Consider the following 17,801-nt stretch of genomic DNA (forward strand, 5'->3'; position numbering starts at 1 on the left):
AATACGAGTAGGCAATGTTCAGTCAAAATTTTCAAATAGCAAGCATCTTTCTTGGATCAGAAGGTAAAAACCAATCCAACAGTATCTATTCAATTCTTTAAAATATGATCTCCTATGTAGATAACTATTAGTCGTTAGATGCATGAAACCATGCATATATTGGCAGATAACTGATATGGTTTGCTGCATTTATTCTGGAGAATCTGCCATTTCTTAAAATATACTCTTGTATGGATCAGAGGAGTTTGATCATGTTGTGTAATAAGTTCTTTGTATTTTCACTCACATTAAATCACTAGCAAAATATTCTTACACTGCATAAAAGCAACCTGCTCTGGGAGCCACGTATCCAAAGTAGTAGACCGGACCTATTTCCAAAATCACAAAATCAGTATTAGTGATAACAGGAAAGAGAGTATTGAACCCAATGGAGTTGTAACTCAAACTGGTGGCATATCAAGGAACAAATGGAAAAATTTTGTGAGTATATTGAATTAAAAAAACATATAAAACCCACAACTCCATTTTTTTTGTACCTAATTTACATTTGCTGAATGAAGCAAATCATGCGAAGAGGACCAAGAGTTACATAAGCAAATAAGAAACAGGGCTGACAGAGGAACTTTTGATAAACAAGTATTCTTATGTGTTTAGTTCATTGTTTGAAATCCTTTTTCCGGTTACAACAAAGTAAAGTTTTACAGCCTAAAGTACAAAGATATTGGCATACAGCCTGTACTTTGCTGAAAACAGCAGGGAGCTGGAAAAATTGAATACATAATAGATTGTGAAGTGCAATGAATATTTTAAATCCATCTCATCATGGATCAACGATAGACAATATTTCAGGAAAGTGGCCAAAAAGTTGGAAGTCAAAACTAATTATATAGGAACTCCATTTTCGATAACCAAGAATCAAGTCTGTGCAGAGCTTACTCCTACACATAGTGGATATGAACCTAATGTTTCTATCATGTTCAGTTTAATCCAATGAAACTAATAAAAGTTTGATGACAATGTTCTCAAGATGATAATTGAAGGCAATGCTAGAAGTATTTACTAAATTTGATGCTATGCAAAAATAAAATAAACACCAGTACACACGGTATACCTTTGAAATATGCACTCCAAGACTCCGATGGATTCCTGAACACTGCATGCATATAAATATTCCGAGGTTCACACTTGCCCACCGTGGTGCCCTGAAATGAATACATTTCTATGATAAAACACTACAATATCAGATTATTTCTTCTTTTAACCGAGTATCTAACTGCTCAGAACAACAAATTTAAAACTCAAACCAAAACTTCCAACTGTAAGTGTATACTTGCACTGTAAAAATGAAGAGCACAGTGTTAATTAAGAGATAGGTAAGAAAATGATATTTTCATGCCAACAAAAATAACTTTGGATCTAACGATCTTGGTATAACGTGGAGTGAGAAATTTTGAGCAGTGCTCTGTACAAGTATTTTCCTTTTTCTCACTAGGGCTCCTCTTGTACTACCACATATACATAACAGAGTCAGAACAGCTGAGATGTGATATTTAGCATCAAGGTGAATAGACTTAGTTAACAGGGCAATTGTAATCCCAAACAAAGAGTGACAAAACAACATTGCAGATCCAACAATTAAACGTTATTAGCTGAATTGATACAAGATATTGACCGGAAAGCAATTAAACATTTCTCAGATGTTCACCCCCAGTCTTATGTTTCAGAGAAATACTAACTTGTTTAAGACTATACTATGTATAAGAGACAACAAAAGTCTGCAAATCCATCATAACATAAACATCAGAAATTAAGTACCCCCAAAGATAATACAGATTAGCAACGGAGAAACTGTAATATTATTGGAAATATCAGAAGAGGGTTTCTGAAATGCATACTTGCTCCCACAATCCGCACATTCCCTGTTTTCTGGTAGCTTAAGAAGTCCCTCTAAAATCTGCATAAAACAGTGACCAAACAAGGATTAGTATAGCTTAACTCCTCTTAGTACTCCCCCTTATGTTCCCTTTTCCCCTTTAATAGGTAGTTATAACCAAGTTAAGAATATGTGCGGAAAGCCACAGTTCAACGGCACGCGGGGTATCAAATATTGTCCAGTTTCTATCTCATCTTGCAATATTTATAGACCGATAATGGCTGATATCATAGCAAATGCTATAGGGTATCTAAATATTGGATGAATCATCAAACCAATATACATTTGCATAACTTTTAGTTAACTGCATAATGCAAAAATTTAAGCTTATTTTTCAAGCCCCTTTTAAAATATTTTGAGGTGTTTCCCGAATATTGCAATTTTTCATATGGTTGTACAAGCAGCACTTGCAATCAAAAGGACTTTTCATGCCATATATGAGTTATGGGGTTTCAGCAAAACCAAAATCAATTGCAAAGATTTATTCTTAATTAATCAATGGAAATTGCATTTGGGTTCACAGCAAATATCTAAAACAATTAAAAAAGAAAAAAAAAGAAAATTCAGCAAAGACTACGATTGAATCAGACCTTGGAATGCTTGGCATCGAGCTCTTTGGAAACGGAGGCCTTGCCGTTGCCGTTCATCTTAGCCGCCGATGCCCAAGCTTCCAATTTGAAATGAAAAATAAAAAATGAAAATAAAAATTAAGAAAAAAATCTGAAATTGATAATCAGATGGAAACAGGAGGAGGGTCGCAACTCTCTCTGTCTATTTGTAGTTTTATGTGGCGGAACTGATTCAAAGGAAATGAGAAAAAAAAATTTTAAAAAATAAAAAAACCGTTAAAAAATAAAGCTAAAATTAGGCGGGGTATTTATTTTGTTTTGTATGTATTTATATTCCTCTCAGGTAACGCGACACCTCATCAACTTACCCTCTTTCTTTTTGTTTGTTATTAGTTATTGTTGTTATATTCTGGCGGGAAATTCCAACTGAATGCTTCAATCTTACCATAGTTTTTATTTTTATAAATTTTAAATTAGTCCTTATATTTTAATTATCCTCTTAATTTTCAGAATTGAATAGCAAGTAACCTCTTTTTTGTTAAAAAAAAAATAAAGAGAAAAATAAGAATTGGTTGATATTTTTTTTTATTTTCTTAATAAAAATAGGAGGTAAATTAATATTTTAAAAAATAAGAGAAGTAATTAAAAGATAGTCAATTTTTTTTTTAATTACATGAGACTATTGCTCAAATTACATCAGATTACATGAGATTAGTACACTGATATTTATAATAAGATAATTGTTGGGACTAATTTATAAATCTTATATAATACAGCCCAAATTTTTACACCCTCTCTAAAATTCGAGGGATGTCCACTCACATTTCTAAATAGAGAAAACTGTCTTCACTCAAATTGAAAAAGGAAAATAAACCCCCACAATTCGTTGCAGGAGCTAGAACCCATGACCTCACAATTGTGAGGTATGAGTTCTAACCACTAAGATAAAGCCTAGTGGTTCAAAGATAGTCAATTTATGAGAGAATAATTCGAAATTAATCCTTTATTTTTATATAATCCGCTGCCTGCCAGAGTGCCAGTCATTTCTTCCACCTTTTCTGCATTCAAATCTCATCATTGCACCAACTGATTTGGGGAGGTGGAGGAGGAGGAGGAGGAGGAGGAGGAGGAGGAGGACAATTTCTGTCAGTGACGACAAGTTCTTGAGGATATTAATAATTAATTTCACCATATACATGTCTGTAAAACTGTAAATTCTTTCTTAAATGCCACTACTTAAATTATCTTGGGAGCATATGCACATGAATGGGAAGGCCATCATCGTGACAACATATGAATGATGATTTGATTAGGGCACGAGATTACATCTATTCCATGATTCGACAAGCATAAGCCTGTGAATATAAGCCGGGGGCCAAATCTAGCTATATCTGAAACTAGAAACTAACATATATGATACACTTGCAGAGAAAAATAAGACATTGAGATGGAAGCAGATCTGCATAACATTCTTCGATTGAAAAAAAAAAAAAAATTCCTGCCAAAGTTCAGTTTATTGTCAATAAACAAAGGCGATGACAGAGACAATATCAGTGAGAAGATGCAGGCATTATTTACCCATCTGTTTGTCAGATTTAGGCTTTGGCAATGTTGGTGGAGTCAGAAGCCATCTCCAGGAATCGGCATGCTGTAAAATTGGAAAATCATTAGTTGCCTGCTCCATGAAGCAGGCAGGCATTCGTGATTGTTAAAAAGTTTTCAAGTGGTATAAAAAGATTTATTCCTTCAAAAGCTTATTCTGGATCTAAACATCTGTGGATAAACTCAAAAAAGTATTCATGAATCACAACTCCTGAATTATATAATTCCAAATCGAATACTCAAGTAACCCACAAGTAATGACCACTCAGATCTTCAAAAGTCATCTGGAAGTTGCACGACTGTAACAAGTGTCAAATACCAACAGAAGTATGGAGAAAGAAAGTGAATATGCCAAATCAGAGTTCGTGCACCCATCATGATGGAACCATGCTTTTTGCTGCCAAATGCATTATCAATAAGCCATTTAATTATATAACAAGGCAATCCCTAAGTTACGTCAAACGTAACTTACAACCAGCCAATTTCATGCATTGGAGTGAAATCCAATGGTTGAGAAACTGAATTAGGGTCTAAGTTATATAAATGAATTTTAGCAAGACTCGTATAACAAAAGCAACTGAGAAACTTATTTCCATAACCGAATATACTCTGACTTATTTCAGAATCAAAGTGATGTTTGGCACATCAATAACACAAGCAGATCAAATCAATCTATCATGATAAAACAGGTCTCCCAAACAAATTGATTTTCGAAAAAAAATTATCATCATACACATGTATTGTTAATGACTTAGAAGGAAAAACAAGGTGAAGCCGAGTAATAAAACAAAGGCCAAAAACATCATCAATAGCAAGATGGGATTTGATTCAAGTTGAGGCACATAAAGAGGGAGAGGGAAATTTCAACCAATGTAGAGACATGATTGATTGCTCGCAATTTTGAACAAAATGGCCTCGGACTATACCCTCTCTCAATCCACATGAATTGAAGGTTATGTTCACTTAGAATAAACATTTGTAAGTGTAGTATGAAGAACAACAAAAATACATCTTGAATATATAACCTCAGCCAAACAATTAAGCATTAGTCATAAGAAGCAATCTCTGCCATTCAGCTCATGTACATGTGATTACTAACAGTAAACCATAGGCCACCATTACGTACAATTTCCCACAGAATAGAAGCAAAGTCATTTACACATTTGTCTTGCTCTGCTGTTTTATTATTCTTCCCCTGGAATGAAAGAGGAAAATCACCTTCATCTTGTGCTTAATTAGCCTCCAATTTGAATCAAATCACTTGTGCTTACTACATAATGCATTGCCCTTAAAGAAATTCACGCCAACAACCTAGGCTAAAATACCATCTGAATAATCCCAACTACTGGAAAATAATTATCAGACTAAAAATACACTTGCCACTATGATTTCAAAGAGTACAAATAAATATATCAATAGGAAGACAACAAGCAGTTCCCAAACTGCAATTTTACAAAACACTCATGTGCTTCATGGATATTGCATAATTTTAGCCACAAAAACTAAAATAAAAGCCAAAACTTCCTCACGAGATCCGTGATTGAAAAAAAAAAAAAGAATGATACTTAAATTAAATGGAAACAACCAATCAAAGCTTATAGTCGATAACAGTGTGAAAGAAAGTGTCTGATTTTTTTTATTTTTTTTAAAATAATGATAACAGAATAAGCTCATTTCCCCAATTTCATTGAAGCTATCTGACAAGTAACAAACAGCTAATCACTTAAATTAAGACAACAAATAACCAATTATGCAAACGTAAAAGCTGATAATAAAAGCCCAATTTTCAAGTTCAGCTAAATAATCACTACTTATAAATAGCTAAAATTTTAAAAATAAAATTAATAAATTAAAAAAAACTACTTGAGGGCAGCTTCTTGAGGGGTTTTTGCGACGATAGAGAGGGCGTGCAATCCGGAGTTGAGTTCATCGGATAAAACCTGATAGACCATTCTGTGGCGGTTGACGAGGTTCTTCCCTTCGAATTTCGGCGACACGATCTTCAAGTCGAAATGAGTTTCCCCGGAATTCGAATCCTTCACGGCGGCGTGGCCGGCGTGCTTGTGCGACACGTCGTCGATTTCTAGTACGGTCGCTTCTAACGCCGATCTCAACTTCGTTTCCATTCTCATTGCCCTCGCTATCACTGCGTTCGCTCCTCGCGAAGTCATTTCGATGCTGATTCTGATTCCCAAACCCTGAATCACAAATTTGGGTGAGACTTGATGAAGAACTTGAGAGTGACTAATAAAATAAACAATAAAACCAACCAATTCTTAGCTTGAAATTTTATCCACCCGACGTCGTTTCGATGAAGATTGGAAAACAAAATTAAAACTAAAAATTTAGAAAACGATGAGAAAGAAAAAGGGGCCCCCCGGGGGGGGGGGGAGTAAATTTTGGAAACATATATAAATTAACCTTTTTTTAAAGAATTTTTTAATTTGGTGGAGCTATTTACACTTTAAAAATTACTCTAAAATACTCTAATTTTAATAAAATTTTTATTACAAAATACCTATCACATGAATTAGTATTAAGGATAACTTATTATAAGTCAATATTACATAATTACTTTGAACACCCATACAACAAACTCATTATTCAATGTATGTAATTCTTATACTTTAAACCTTAAAACTTTTATTTCTAACATCTTAATCAATATTTATTTTTTCATAAATAAATGCTCTCATTATTTATGAAATATATCTTATTATTATTATTCTCATTGCTAGTTATTTTTGGTGAAAAATCCAATATTCAAGCTAAATAAACAAAAAAAAAAAAGTTGATAACCGTATTTTTGTTAAATAATTTGTTTACAACTTGACTTACTTATATTGTTGTAATTTTTTTTTAAATTTCTTAAAACTAGGTGTATTGAATAGCTTTATTGGTATTCGATGTAAATAAAGTTAATTAATTTAAACAATTTGATTAAGCATCTTTTTGGAATTTTAAAAAGTGTATAAAGAAACACTTAATTTTTTAAAATTAGTAATAGACTATTGAAAGCAATTTTTATTTTTTAGAGTGTAAATAGTATCATCTATAGTGAAATTACTATTTATCACTTACTATTCTATTATTTTCATAATACACATGCAAAAAACTTAAACATTAGGGTAAATTGGTCATTTGCTAGTATTTGCTCTTGACAATAAAAAATATACACTTCTTATTAGAAAAAAAATGTTTGAAAAATGTGCTTGTAGCAATTTATTTGAAAAGCAAATATGAATTTAAGGTTGAAATAATTTTGAAAATTTTTTATTTTTATTTTATATCATTTTATTTTAAATAAAAATTAAAAAGATTAGAATAAATAAAATAAGAATAAGAAATAGATCAGAATAAATAAAATAAGAATAAGAAATAGATCAGAATTAAAAAATAATAAAATTTCTCTTTTTATTTGATATTTTGTAATTTTAATTTTAATTTTATGTAATTTATAAGAAATATTAATAAAATATATTTGGAAATAAGGATAATAAATATCACATTTTGTAAAAGGTGGAGCCAACTTATATGCCTCACTAGGGGTGGGCATGGTCCGGTCCGGTTCGGTTCGGATCAAAATTAAGCAGAACCGATTTAAATCGGTTATTTTATAAAAAGAACCAAATAAGAACCGAACTCAATAAAAACCGAACATAAACGGATCTTTGCGGATCGGTTCGGTTTTGGGCCTATTGGGCCTATTTTGAATTTCTAAATTTTTAGCCCATTAAGCCTTATGAATGTAATAATTTTTTTCAACAATTAATTTATCATAATTTCATTACAAATATTAACAATAAATACAAAGTATTCAAAACACATTTTATCACTAATTTATGAAATTATAACATATATATATATATACCCATAATCGTGTGTGTGTATGTCTATTTTAGTTATCTTATGCAACCAATTAAAATTTAACACGTGTCTATTTAAATAAAATTCTAAGAATAATCCACTTTTTTTGTTCGGTTTTTCGGTTCAACTGAGTAAACCGAATACAGAACCTGCATTTCGATTTTTTTTACAAACCATATATTTCAGTTATTTTTTAAAATTAAAACAAGTTCGAACGGTATGGTTTGGATCGGTTCGGTTCGGTTTTCTCCAGTGTAGGTTTTTTTGCCCACCCCCATGCCTCACAACATTTTCAGCATGTTCCAAAAGAGAATGAGTCAAGAGTCCACTAATAATAACAAAACAACCTATATTCCTTTGAACTCAAACGTGGCCGATTGCAGCAGTCGGTTCTTAATTTTCTCTTTGACTATGAGCATGTTGAGGTACCTGCGGAGAAATTCTAGAAGATTTAGATATATTATATCAGTTATATAATAAATAAATCATATTATGATATATGTATATTTATTTAAAAAAAAATTACCACATTGTTATATTAAATTTAAATACGTATGTCATAGATGTTTTGATTGGTTGTATTATTTTTAATGTGTTCTAGAATTCCTCCGTACAATGAACTGTTTTACTATTGCAGTTTGTACCATGTACAATATCCAACCATTTAAGAAAGATGGGGTCAAAATAGACATGCCCGAACAACAAGAGATTTTAGAGTACTTCTAATATACTACACACTAACACACACTTAATATATGCATGACATGTGTGCATAAATTAAATATAACTATCAATTACATTTTTTTTTATAAATGTACACATATCATGAATGAATTGAGTGTTGTATAGTAGATTCCTTTATGATAAGATGTAATGGTGTAAATAGTAAAAGAAAATTCCCTTGGTGCCTATAAAAATGACTCCTTAATAGTGTGTTGGATTATCAAGTCTTGGAGTTTTGAGTTGTAGTAAGGAGTCATTAGGTGAAATCTTGTACTCTCTTTTGTGTAATAAAATCATCCTCTATATTTTCTTTTCTTTATTTTGGTATCAGAGCCAGTACTTCCAAAAGGAGTTTCCAAAACCCTTTTATAATAATGTATGCTTTGTGGTTGCCATTAAAACAGATCTTGCACATCAGAAACATTATAGAAGATTAGAAAGCTTGTATTATCAAAACTAGGTTATTTGGTCAAGAGATACATAGAAAATATTTCTTTGAGAGGTGTGGCGCCTTGTTATTAGGCCAAGGAGAGCCGTGTTTGTTTTGAGATTATAACTAGCAAAAGAAGTCCACTGTATATCCTGCTGGATATTAAGACCTGGTGTTAAGGTGGTCGAGGACTATGGACAACCATAATATAACCAAGTCTAAGGTACAAACCTCTTGTATGGAGGCTTCTACTTCTTCTTCTCTAAAAATAATTCTCCTATTGTAAATATCCACTTTGAAACCCAAGAAGAAACAAACCAAAAAGCCATCCAACCTTTTAGATTAAATCCTCTAAATCCTTACAAATTCTATGATGTTAATACCCTGATTTCTTCCATAAAGTCTGTTGTTCCTTTTCATCAACCAAAACTCAAGTCTGTGTATAAGTCCTCTGAAGTTGCCATACAGTCTATTTCTTCCAGCTCTAAAGAAACCTATCTTCCTATTCTCTCCCTACAAGATATCAAGAGATATAGGAATGAAAGATATAAGAGATTGCATTTAGGTGTAATCAGACTTGGAATCCAACCTTTATTTCTTAGGGGCAAAAATGTCACTTGTTTTCTCGCCATTCTTGATATAAGATGGCAAACTTTTGAAAAGGCTTTGATCTCAGCAGTTGAAGTATGACTCAACCAGAGGTATATAGTTGTCAGGTAGAACCAAACTTCACCTTAGACCTACACAAACCAACTCTTCCAGAAACCATAAAAATTTTAATCCAAATAAATGAACTATCCATGAAGCCGGATGAATAAGCTTGTGCAGTACACCATACCATGACCTACAAAGTCCAAACCCACATGTTTTCCACGAGCCATAACAACCTTTCTATCACTAAATTTGCTATTGGAGAAGGAAGAATCATTCAATCTAAAACCTTCAAACAAAACCAATTGAGCTTTCCACTACAATGGATAAATGAATATGAGCAGAACAACAAGCCCTTACGAGTCCATGAAGTTAAAAGGTAGATATGCTAAAAGATGACACAATCTCAATTTCGTTTCCTAAGGAAACTAGGCCAGTGTATCCATGTGAAAGATGCCAGATTGAAGGAAGGCATCTGATGTCTTGCTTTCACATGTCGCGAAGATCATGTTCAACCAAATTTATTGGTGTAATCAATGTTCTAGAAATTGGAGAAGACTTTCTTAGAAGAGTATCTGATGATTATGCTGTAGTCAAATGGATAATCTAGAAGATAGATCCGACAGAATTCAGACACATAGAAAAGGCTATTAATTGGAGCAAAATCAATGCTTTAGAACAAAATAAAGCATTGGAAGAAATTATTGCTCAGCAACAATAACTTGCAGTCCAAATGCAGGAGTTACAAAAGCAGATCAAGAAAACCCGAAAAGCTTAGATATTTACGAGCAAGCAATTGTTAGAAAAGCATGAACAACCCCGAAGAATAACAATGTTTGCAAGAACATGAGCAGATAATGATGAAGAAAGAATGAGGACTTTATGATACTTCCAGGAGTACTATAAAAACAACAAAAGGAAATTTCTTAAACAAATGATAAGCCTTTCAAACCAGCTCATGTATAGGATGAAAGCTCCAATGGTAACACCCTCAAAGCATTCTAGAGAAGCTATGAAATGCCACCAGTAAAACCATGGCTAGTTGTAGCTACATGATGGGAAATTAAAGATTCAGATAGTTTATTTAGCTGAACAATCGAATCCTCCTATTCCTCCATAAGACCAATCATAATATAAGGAAGACCATATTTCCTTGCTAATCCAACACATGTGGACACAAGGAGGAGATTCACCCAGCCATTTGCATTTGAAACAGGCCAATATTCAGGAGTAGCTTCATCAGCAGACCCTGAAGAAAGACAGCCTTAGTAAGAACAGCCAGAGGGCATGCAAGATGAATAAGACCAAGAATGGGAAACATGAGTGCAAATCTCACATGCTCCTATGGACAAAACTTTTTGGATATTGATAGTATCAAGCTTAAGAATAGATTTCCTTACATTGAACAAATGATGGCTTGGTAAGAAGGAGAATGCCAAAGAGCACCACAACTATCCAGATGAGCTGCCGTGCAGAGATTAATAGCAGGCTTTATTGGATCATTAAGAAGATGGTGGTCCAAAATTCTAACACTAGCTCAAAGAGAACATATGCTGAGTCAAGATGATCCTTGTGTTACTGTCCTTGATAATCTTACACTAGATTTCATGGGTTACAGACTAAGAGAAGTACAACTGACAGAAAAACAATTCTTCCGAAACAAGTGTTGTGATGTTCGATAACTTAAAGAGTACTGCATGGAGCAAGAAAGACTATACTTTTTTTTTCCTAAAGCCCACAGACACAATTCATCAAAAGTTTGTTCTCAACATGCCTGGACCTGTAGCAGAAATACTTGAAGCCAAGTTCAAAGCCGAACGAATTACTAATTGAACAAACTTTAGCCTGGCACATTTGTATTAGATAGTTACAAAACTAATCTAGAATCATTGCAGGAGCCAAGACCTCAGAAAGCACATGAAGCACATAAAGAAAACTTCTCTATCCAAATATTGCAATGACAAACCCAACAAATTTGTTTGCCATGACTCAGGCAACTCATGTTCTTGTTCGAGAAAATTCCAGAACAACAAAAAGAAGGCTTGGAAACCATACAAAAGTAAGAAGCACTGCTTTGTGAAAGACGGAAGTTCCGGAAAAAGTCATACATGTGTTTCATTTGTGGAAAAAAGAGACATTATGCAAAGCAATGTATATCCAAGAAGTGGATCCTGACCAAACTACTGTAGTTGATTGAAAATCCAGAATTTGATAATAATTACTACACGTGGTCTGACAATCCTGAACAAGCATTACTTGCAATTGACTTGCAATCTCAAGAATCCAATACAACAATTGATTTAGATGAGTCAGAAGAATCTTTAGATGATGAACAAGTCCTTACGTTATTTGAAGAATAGCCTATTGATCTCACAATGCAGTCTGCACCAATATTCAAACCATATGTCAAGGCCATCCTCCAATTATCAAACAGTAAACAGATTGCTTTCACTGAATTAATTGATACCAGAGCTATCTCTTCAATTATACATGGTAACTGCTTACCCACATGGTATCATGTGCCAACACAAGTTAGTTTTACAGCAGCAAGTGGTGATCAATTTTACAGTCATAAGTCTATTAAACCTATCAAACTTTTACCTTTTGGTAAACGGACATAGTTTCTTCACTTATGACTCCTTAGCAAAAGATCTACCACTTGGAACAGACTTCATCAACTTCATTGCTCCATTTATATTCTATCCAAAAAGATTTGGGTATACAATCACCAGTCCTGTTGATTAAAAGCCCCATTCTTTCACGATCCCATGGGTTGAGCAACAATCCATTTTTGGGAGCGGTGATAAGAGAAAAATCCAAAAATCTCCAGTCCAAAAATTTGAAATCTAGCACAAAAAACGTTTACAGTGCTGTGCAGACGTTGCAAACAAGTCTAGTATACAGAAAAGTACTTTGTCTCACTCCTATATAAAGAAGAGTGGATTATGCCACATCAGACAACTTTTCATCTGGGAATACCTCATGATGAAGAACTATACAAGTAAGAAATCCAATCACTTTTGGACCTTAAGCTCATTAGGCCATCTAACTCTCATTGGGCCAGCCCAACATTTTATGTGAACAAGCATTCAGAGCAAGTCTGTGAAAAGAAAAGATTAGTAATTGACTACATGAAATTGAATGATTACCTACAGGACATTAGGTATCTTATACCTAAAAGAACTCATCTTTTGTAAATGATAGCATCTGCTTAAGTCTATTCAAAGTTCGATATAAAGTCAAGATTTTGGCAGATTGGGATCAAAGATGAAGATAAGCATAAAACAATATTTATAGTATTACATGGACACTATAAATGGAATGTAATGCCTTTTGAACTAAAGAATACTCCATCAGAATTCCAGCATAGAATGGATGAAGAATACAAGATATATCAAAATTTTGTCTGGTATACATTGATTATGCTCGAATCTTCAATAACAGTGAGGAGAAGCATGCCCAACATCTTTCAAGGTTCAAAGAACTGACATACAAGCATGACTTCATATTATCTAAATCTAAAATGAAGATTAGACTTGATGAGATTGATTTTTTGGGACTTCATATCAAGAATTTTTTTGGGACTTCATATCAAGAATTTTTTTGGGACTTCACATCAAGAATGGACACATCATCCCACAGCCACACATTGTAGAAAAACATCCCAAATTTCAGATGAGTTGTCAAGTAGAAAGCATATCTAGCAATTTTTAGGTATTATCAACTATACAACTGATCATATCCAGAATCTTTCAAAGCCTTTACTGTGGTCGGCAGAAGCAACAAATGCAGTAAAGGAACTAAAGCAAAAATGCCAGTCACTTCTATTATTAAAAATACATGATAATGGACACCTCATTCTGCAAATAGATGCTAGTGATCATTATTGAAGTACGATATGATTGAAGAATCCAATGGAAACAGAAGAGTCTGTGGCTATAAATCGAGACAGTTCAGTGAAGCTCAACATCATTATCCATCATCAAAGAAAGAAGTGCTAGCAATAATCAAAGGAATAAAAAAGTTCCAATTCTTCAGTTTTTTGTTTTAACCCTATGACATCAAAGGAATAGGAAAGGGCCGTATAAACCTATTTTTATCTCACTCTTTTTGTGATCGAAACATATCACAAGTATCTCCAAGGATTACTCAGAAGAAAAGAAGAAGAAATCCCATATCCTCAACTAGCATGATAGTTTGAGTCTCTTACAAGATTCAAGTTCGAGGTGAAATGTATCAAACGAGAATCCAACATAGTTGTAAATTTTCTTTCAAGAGCAATCATGGCAATCTCACCAACATGGTGTACCCAGTCCCTAAAGAAACCTTTGGAATGGTATGATATGCTAGTTGCAGTAAAGTCACCTTCACTAGAGTCAAGTAAAAGGTTACTGCCAAATTGGTTCGAAACGTAATTTTTCTACAACCCTTTTGAAATAGTTGAGAAGCTTCCTCTAGAGATTAAAGAGCTAATATTTAGCAAGGTCAGAAATCATCTAACTTATCTGGCAAGTTCTGATGATACAAAATGAAGAGTTTAGGCGTTAATAAATTGTATTGAAATGAAACCAGCAAGGAAAATAGGAGAAAAGTTTTTGCACTTCTAGCTATTCAATCCACATCAAAATATAGATAAAATGAATAAGTTTGTCTTCCAAATTTGTACTTCCATAATGTTATTGATGAAGATACAAATTGGAGACATTTTGTGATTTGTGTGCTATGCCACAAACATATTATGCTTTCTGGTTGCTAATCAATATGTATCCCATGGCTATCATGTTTCATCTTCATGTCAATCACAAGAGCCGAATGTACAATTATGGAAGATGGTTTGAGAGACTCTTTGCCCTAGTCTTTGAAGATCTTCTCACATTGAAACTAATCAATGGTTATAAAATATCTCAAACTGTTATACTCAAAGTAAAGCTAAGAGATATTTCGGGATAAGATAAACGACCTCTAGTCTAAATGGTGTGATGTGCTCATAATTTATCTATTATTTTAATACTTCCATAACTTAATTTTATATTAAATTATCTTTTATTATATTAATTTTTATCTTAATTTCCATATTTTGTTACTGTAGGAATATTGGGAATATTCAAACGAAAGGAAGCTTAAAGATGAAACAAATTAACGCTTAATGGAAATAATTGCGGATTGTGAAAGAAAAGAGGAAAGAATAATCCTTAAAGGAGAATTATTAGATTTATTACCAAATAATTTTATAGATTTATTGGATATTTGTACAAGTCAAGTGAATGATTACATAAAGCATTGGCATTTGATTTAAGTGGGCTTCACGTGCATGGGCTTAAAAAGTCAGCTAGGTTTGTTTTGTTTTAAATCCTTTTGATTTAAGGATTTGGGGGCTGAGCAATAATATAAAAAGGAACAGAAGCAAAATCGAGAGATGGCAGTCGCAAAAATTGGGTGAAGCCAAGGAAAAAAAGAAGAAGAAAGGAAACAACAGCGGCACCAATTAGAAAAAAAAAATCAAGAGCAGCAAGAGCAATTTGGAGGAGGAAGAAGACACCGAGATTAATTCTTGAGTTTTTCTTTCTCTCTTTTCTATTGTCTTTCTTGAATGTTTCCTACAATATTTATGAATTCTCTTAATATTCCTATGAACTAATTTGTTTTGTTAGGGCTACAATGTAGCCTAACTATGAAGATTTAATTCCATAAATATGTGTTATTTTTAGTTTATTATTCCATGGTTGAGTGTTCAGTATTGTGCTTAATGCTTTTAAATATCTGGCCAATATTTGAATGATTTGAGGATACAAATGAGACTAAGAAGAGATTTATGTATTTTTACTTTGTGTAATGGATACCATAAATTGAACGAAAGATAGAGATGTGTCAACGTGATTCATACAGTTTTTCTAAGAATTTTCATAGAGCTCAATGAATCTTTGTACATTTAAATTCACATAGAGATATAATGGGTTAATATGTGAAGATATTTTTGATATTACTCGACAGAGGATATTGAATAGATTAGGGAAATTCACTGTGAATATGAGTAATAAACTTTAATAGCATAGATGGAGGATTATATTGGATTGGTTATGGTGAAATCAGATGTCCTAGTGTCTTATTCTCTTGGTGATTTCTATTACTGCATGCACCTCATCTTTATTTTATTTTTAGTTATTTTATTTTATTTAATTTTTAATCTAAATTCACTTATTCGTTTATTCAAATAAATTAGGGTTAGAATAATTTCGGTAGCTAATAGGATATACAATCTCTGTGGGACGATACTCTAATCTTTATTATATTACTTGTGCCGACTAGTACATTTGCTAATTTACAGAATATGGTGGACCATGATCATACCAGAGATGATCACCATACAATGTGGAATGAATGTTTACATGCACGATAAGCATTGGGAGAAGTCTATAACATACAGCCATTAAACAATACTCATAGCACTCTTTCACTTAACAATGTGACGACACCAAATCTTTTTTATAAAGAAGAAATAAGAAATGGTGTGCCTCACGAAGACGAAGGGTATAAACTTGAAATGACGGAGCTATACCATGAATGGCTTAGGAACCATGGAAGAGAAGCAGAAATAACACCTCCACGGATCCCACAACCACCAGAAGAAGACCCATCATGTTGGGCACAACCTGGAGAAGAATGGCCAAATATGGATCTGCTGCAACTAGAGATAATGGATAAAGAAGACCTTATCGAACAACAACTAGCTCGATGGGAAGAATAGCATCTACACCATGCTTGGTCTACTAATGGAAGCAGTACTAGCTGAGTGTAAGCATAATGGAACTATTAAACTATATGATTTAATAATTTATGTGTGTGTTTATATAATTATTCTTACTTGTAGGCACCTATATATTTTTAATACAGGCATGCTGTTAAGTTGTGCAGTCTAATAATATTAAAATCTGACTTTACTAAAACCCATGGCTTAAAAGCGCATCTACGTTAAAAAGAATAAGGGTATCCACATTAAAGAAAGGCCACACACACACACACACACACACACACACACACACACACACACATTTTCAATTTAGGATTTTGAATTTTTAAAGTCCGAGAAAGTCTCTCAGCTTTGTGTTTTCTCTTTTTCAATCTACTTTAGTCCGTGCAATTTTTATTACAAAACTTGAAAATTGTAGCAAGTTTGACATGTATAAACTTGATTTTTGCTGGGTATGCACAAATATTCATAGCAGTGCAAGTTGAAATTAGCATTTTATGTTTCTTTTATGTTGCTTACACCAAGTGTTTCATTCGCTTTTGTTGCCCTCCACTGATACAAATTGTTTTGAGTTCACTTTCTTTAGAGCATCAGATTTAGAAACTAAGCATTAGTTTATCAATTGATGCTACTTAGACAATGTAAAGCCATGTTATGATGAATTTTATTTAATATTTTCTGCACCCGAATAGAGGCCCAAAACAGCAGAATTTCGGGACAAACAACTGACCATTGACGACTTACAACTTTGAGGTAAACGCCTGCATTTGTCTTTCTGTCAGCTTCGAAACCATACAGTATGGACCAGAACCGACACCTACAACAAAAGTTGTATCCCCAAAAAAATACCATAAGCATCCTACAGAAAATTTAATTGGATTTGTGGCGGTAGCTTTGTTGGCTCTGTTATGTATCCCTGAAAAAATACGATACAAGCGATGCCGCCACCACTACGATAAATTCTCTCTCTCACTCGTACTTGATCAATTTTTTGTATCATTTTTTTTGTCAAATAATTCAAAACAGAAATTTTCAATTCTCTAATCTAAGATAATTCTTGGAATTATTGTGGTAGAAATGGTTAAATTTAAATTCTGCTCTATCGGTTTGATTGATCGATACATAATCGTGGACGGATCCATATAATGACCGGAAGGTGCTAAGGCACCCCCTAGTCTTTTAAAAAAACTTCAAATACATTCTAATGTATAGCACTCTTTTTGCTTGATTTAAGAAAAATTTCCTTCTACAATTTTGAAGCTAAAAAAAGAAAAAAAA

General features: G+C 33.1%; 2 protein-coding genes across 2 annotated transcripts in view; both read right to left on the minus strand.

The window, feature by feature from the left end:
* LOC18048932 (probable ADP-ribosylation factor GTPase-activating protein AGD15) overlaps positions 1 to 2,605 on the minus strand; it is a 4,117-nt gene extending 1,512 nt beyond the window's left edge. Inside the window, exons 1-4 of the mRNA XM_006441344.2 lie at positions 2,524 to 2,605; positions 1,896 to 1,954; positions 1,112 to 1,202; positions 314 to 368 (exon numbers count right to left, since the gene is read on the minus strand). Of these exons, the coding sequence (XP_006441407.2) occupies positions 314 to 368; positions 1,112 to 1,202; positions 1,896 to 1,954; positions 2,524 to 2,580 (262 nt within the window). The 5' untranslated portion in view covers positions 2,581 to 2,605. The remainder of the gene's footprint in view (positions 1 to 313; positions 369 to 1,111; positions 1,203 to 1,895; positions 1,955 to 2,523) is intronic.
* Positions 2,606 to 3,747: 1,142 nt separating this feature from the next.
* On the minus strand, positions 3,748 to 6,356 carry LOC18048933 (protein BOLA1, chloroplastic). The gene is made up of 2 exons (XM_006441345.2): positions 5,968 to 6,356; positions 3,748 to 4,150 (listed from the first exon to the last, which is right to left on the minus strand). Exons 1-2 carry the CDS (start codon positions 6,273 to 6,275, stop codon positions 4,123 to 4,125), a joined length of 336 nt encoding a protein of 111 aa, XP_006441408.2. The 5' UTR covers positions 6,276 to 6,356; the 3' UTR covers positions 3,748 to 4,122.
* Between the last annotated feature and the right edge of the window lie 11,445 nt (positions 6,357 to 17,801).

The sequence above is a fragment of the Citrus clementina genome, unplaced genomic scaffold (genome assembly GCF_000493195.1).
Source record: "Citrus clementina cultivar Clemenules unplaced genomic scaffold, Citrus_clementina_v1.0 scaffold_3, whole genome shotgun sequence".
Lineage (NCBI taxonomy): Eukaryota > Viridiplantae > Streptophyta > Magnoliopsida > Sapindales > Rutaceae > Citrus > Citrus x clementina.

What these genes read in the sequence shown, in the direction of transcription:
- LOC18048933 (XM_006441345.2), bottom strand. Translation starts at nt 6,275, where the DNA reads ATGACTTCGCGAGGAGCGAACGCAGTGATAGCGAGGGCAATGAGAATG. An exon ending in CCTCAAGAAGCTGCCCTCAA is followed by an intron (nt 4,151 to 5,967) that starts GTAGTTTTTTTT and finishes CCAATTTTACAG; the next exon opens with CATGCCGATTCCTGGAGATG.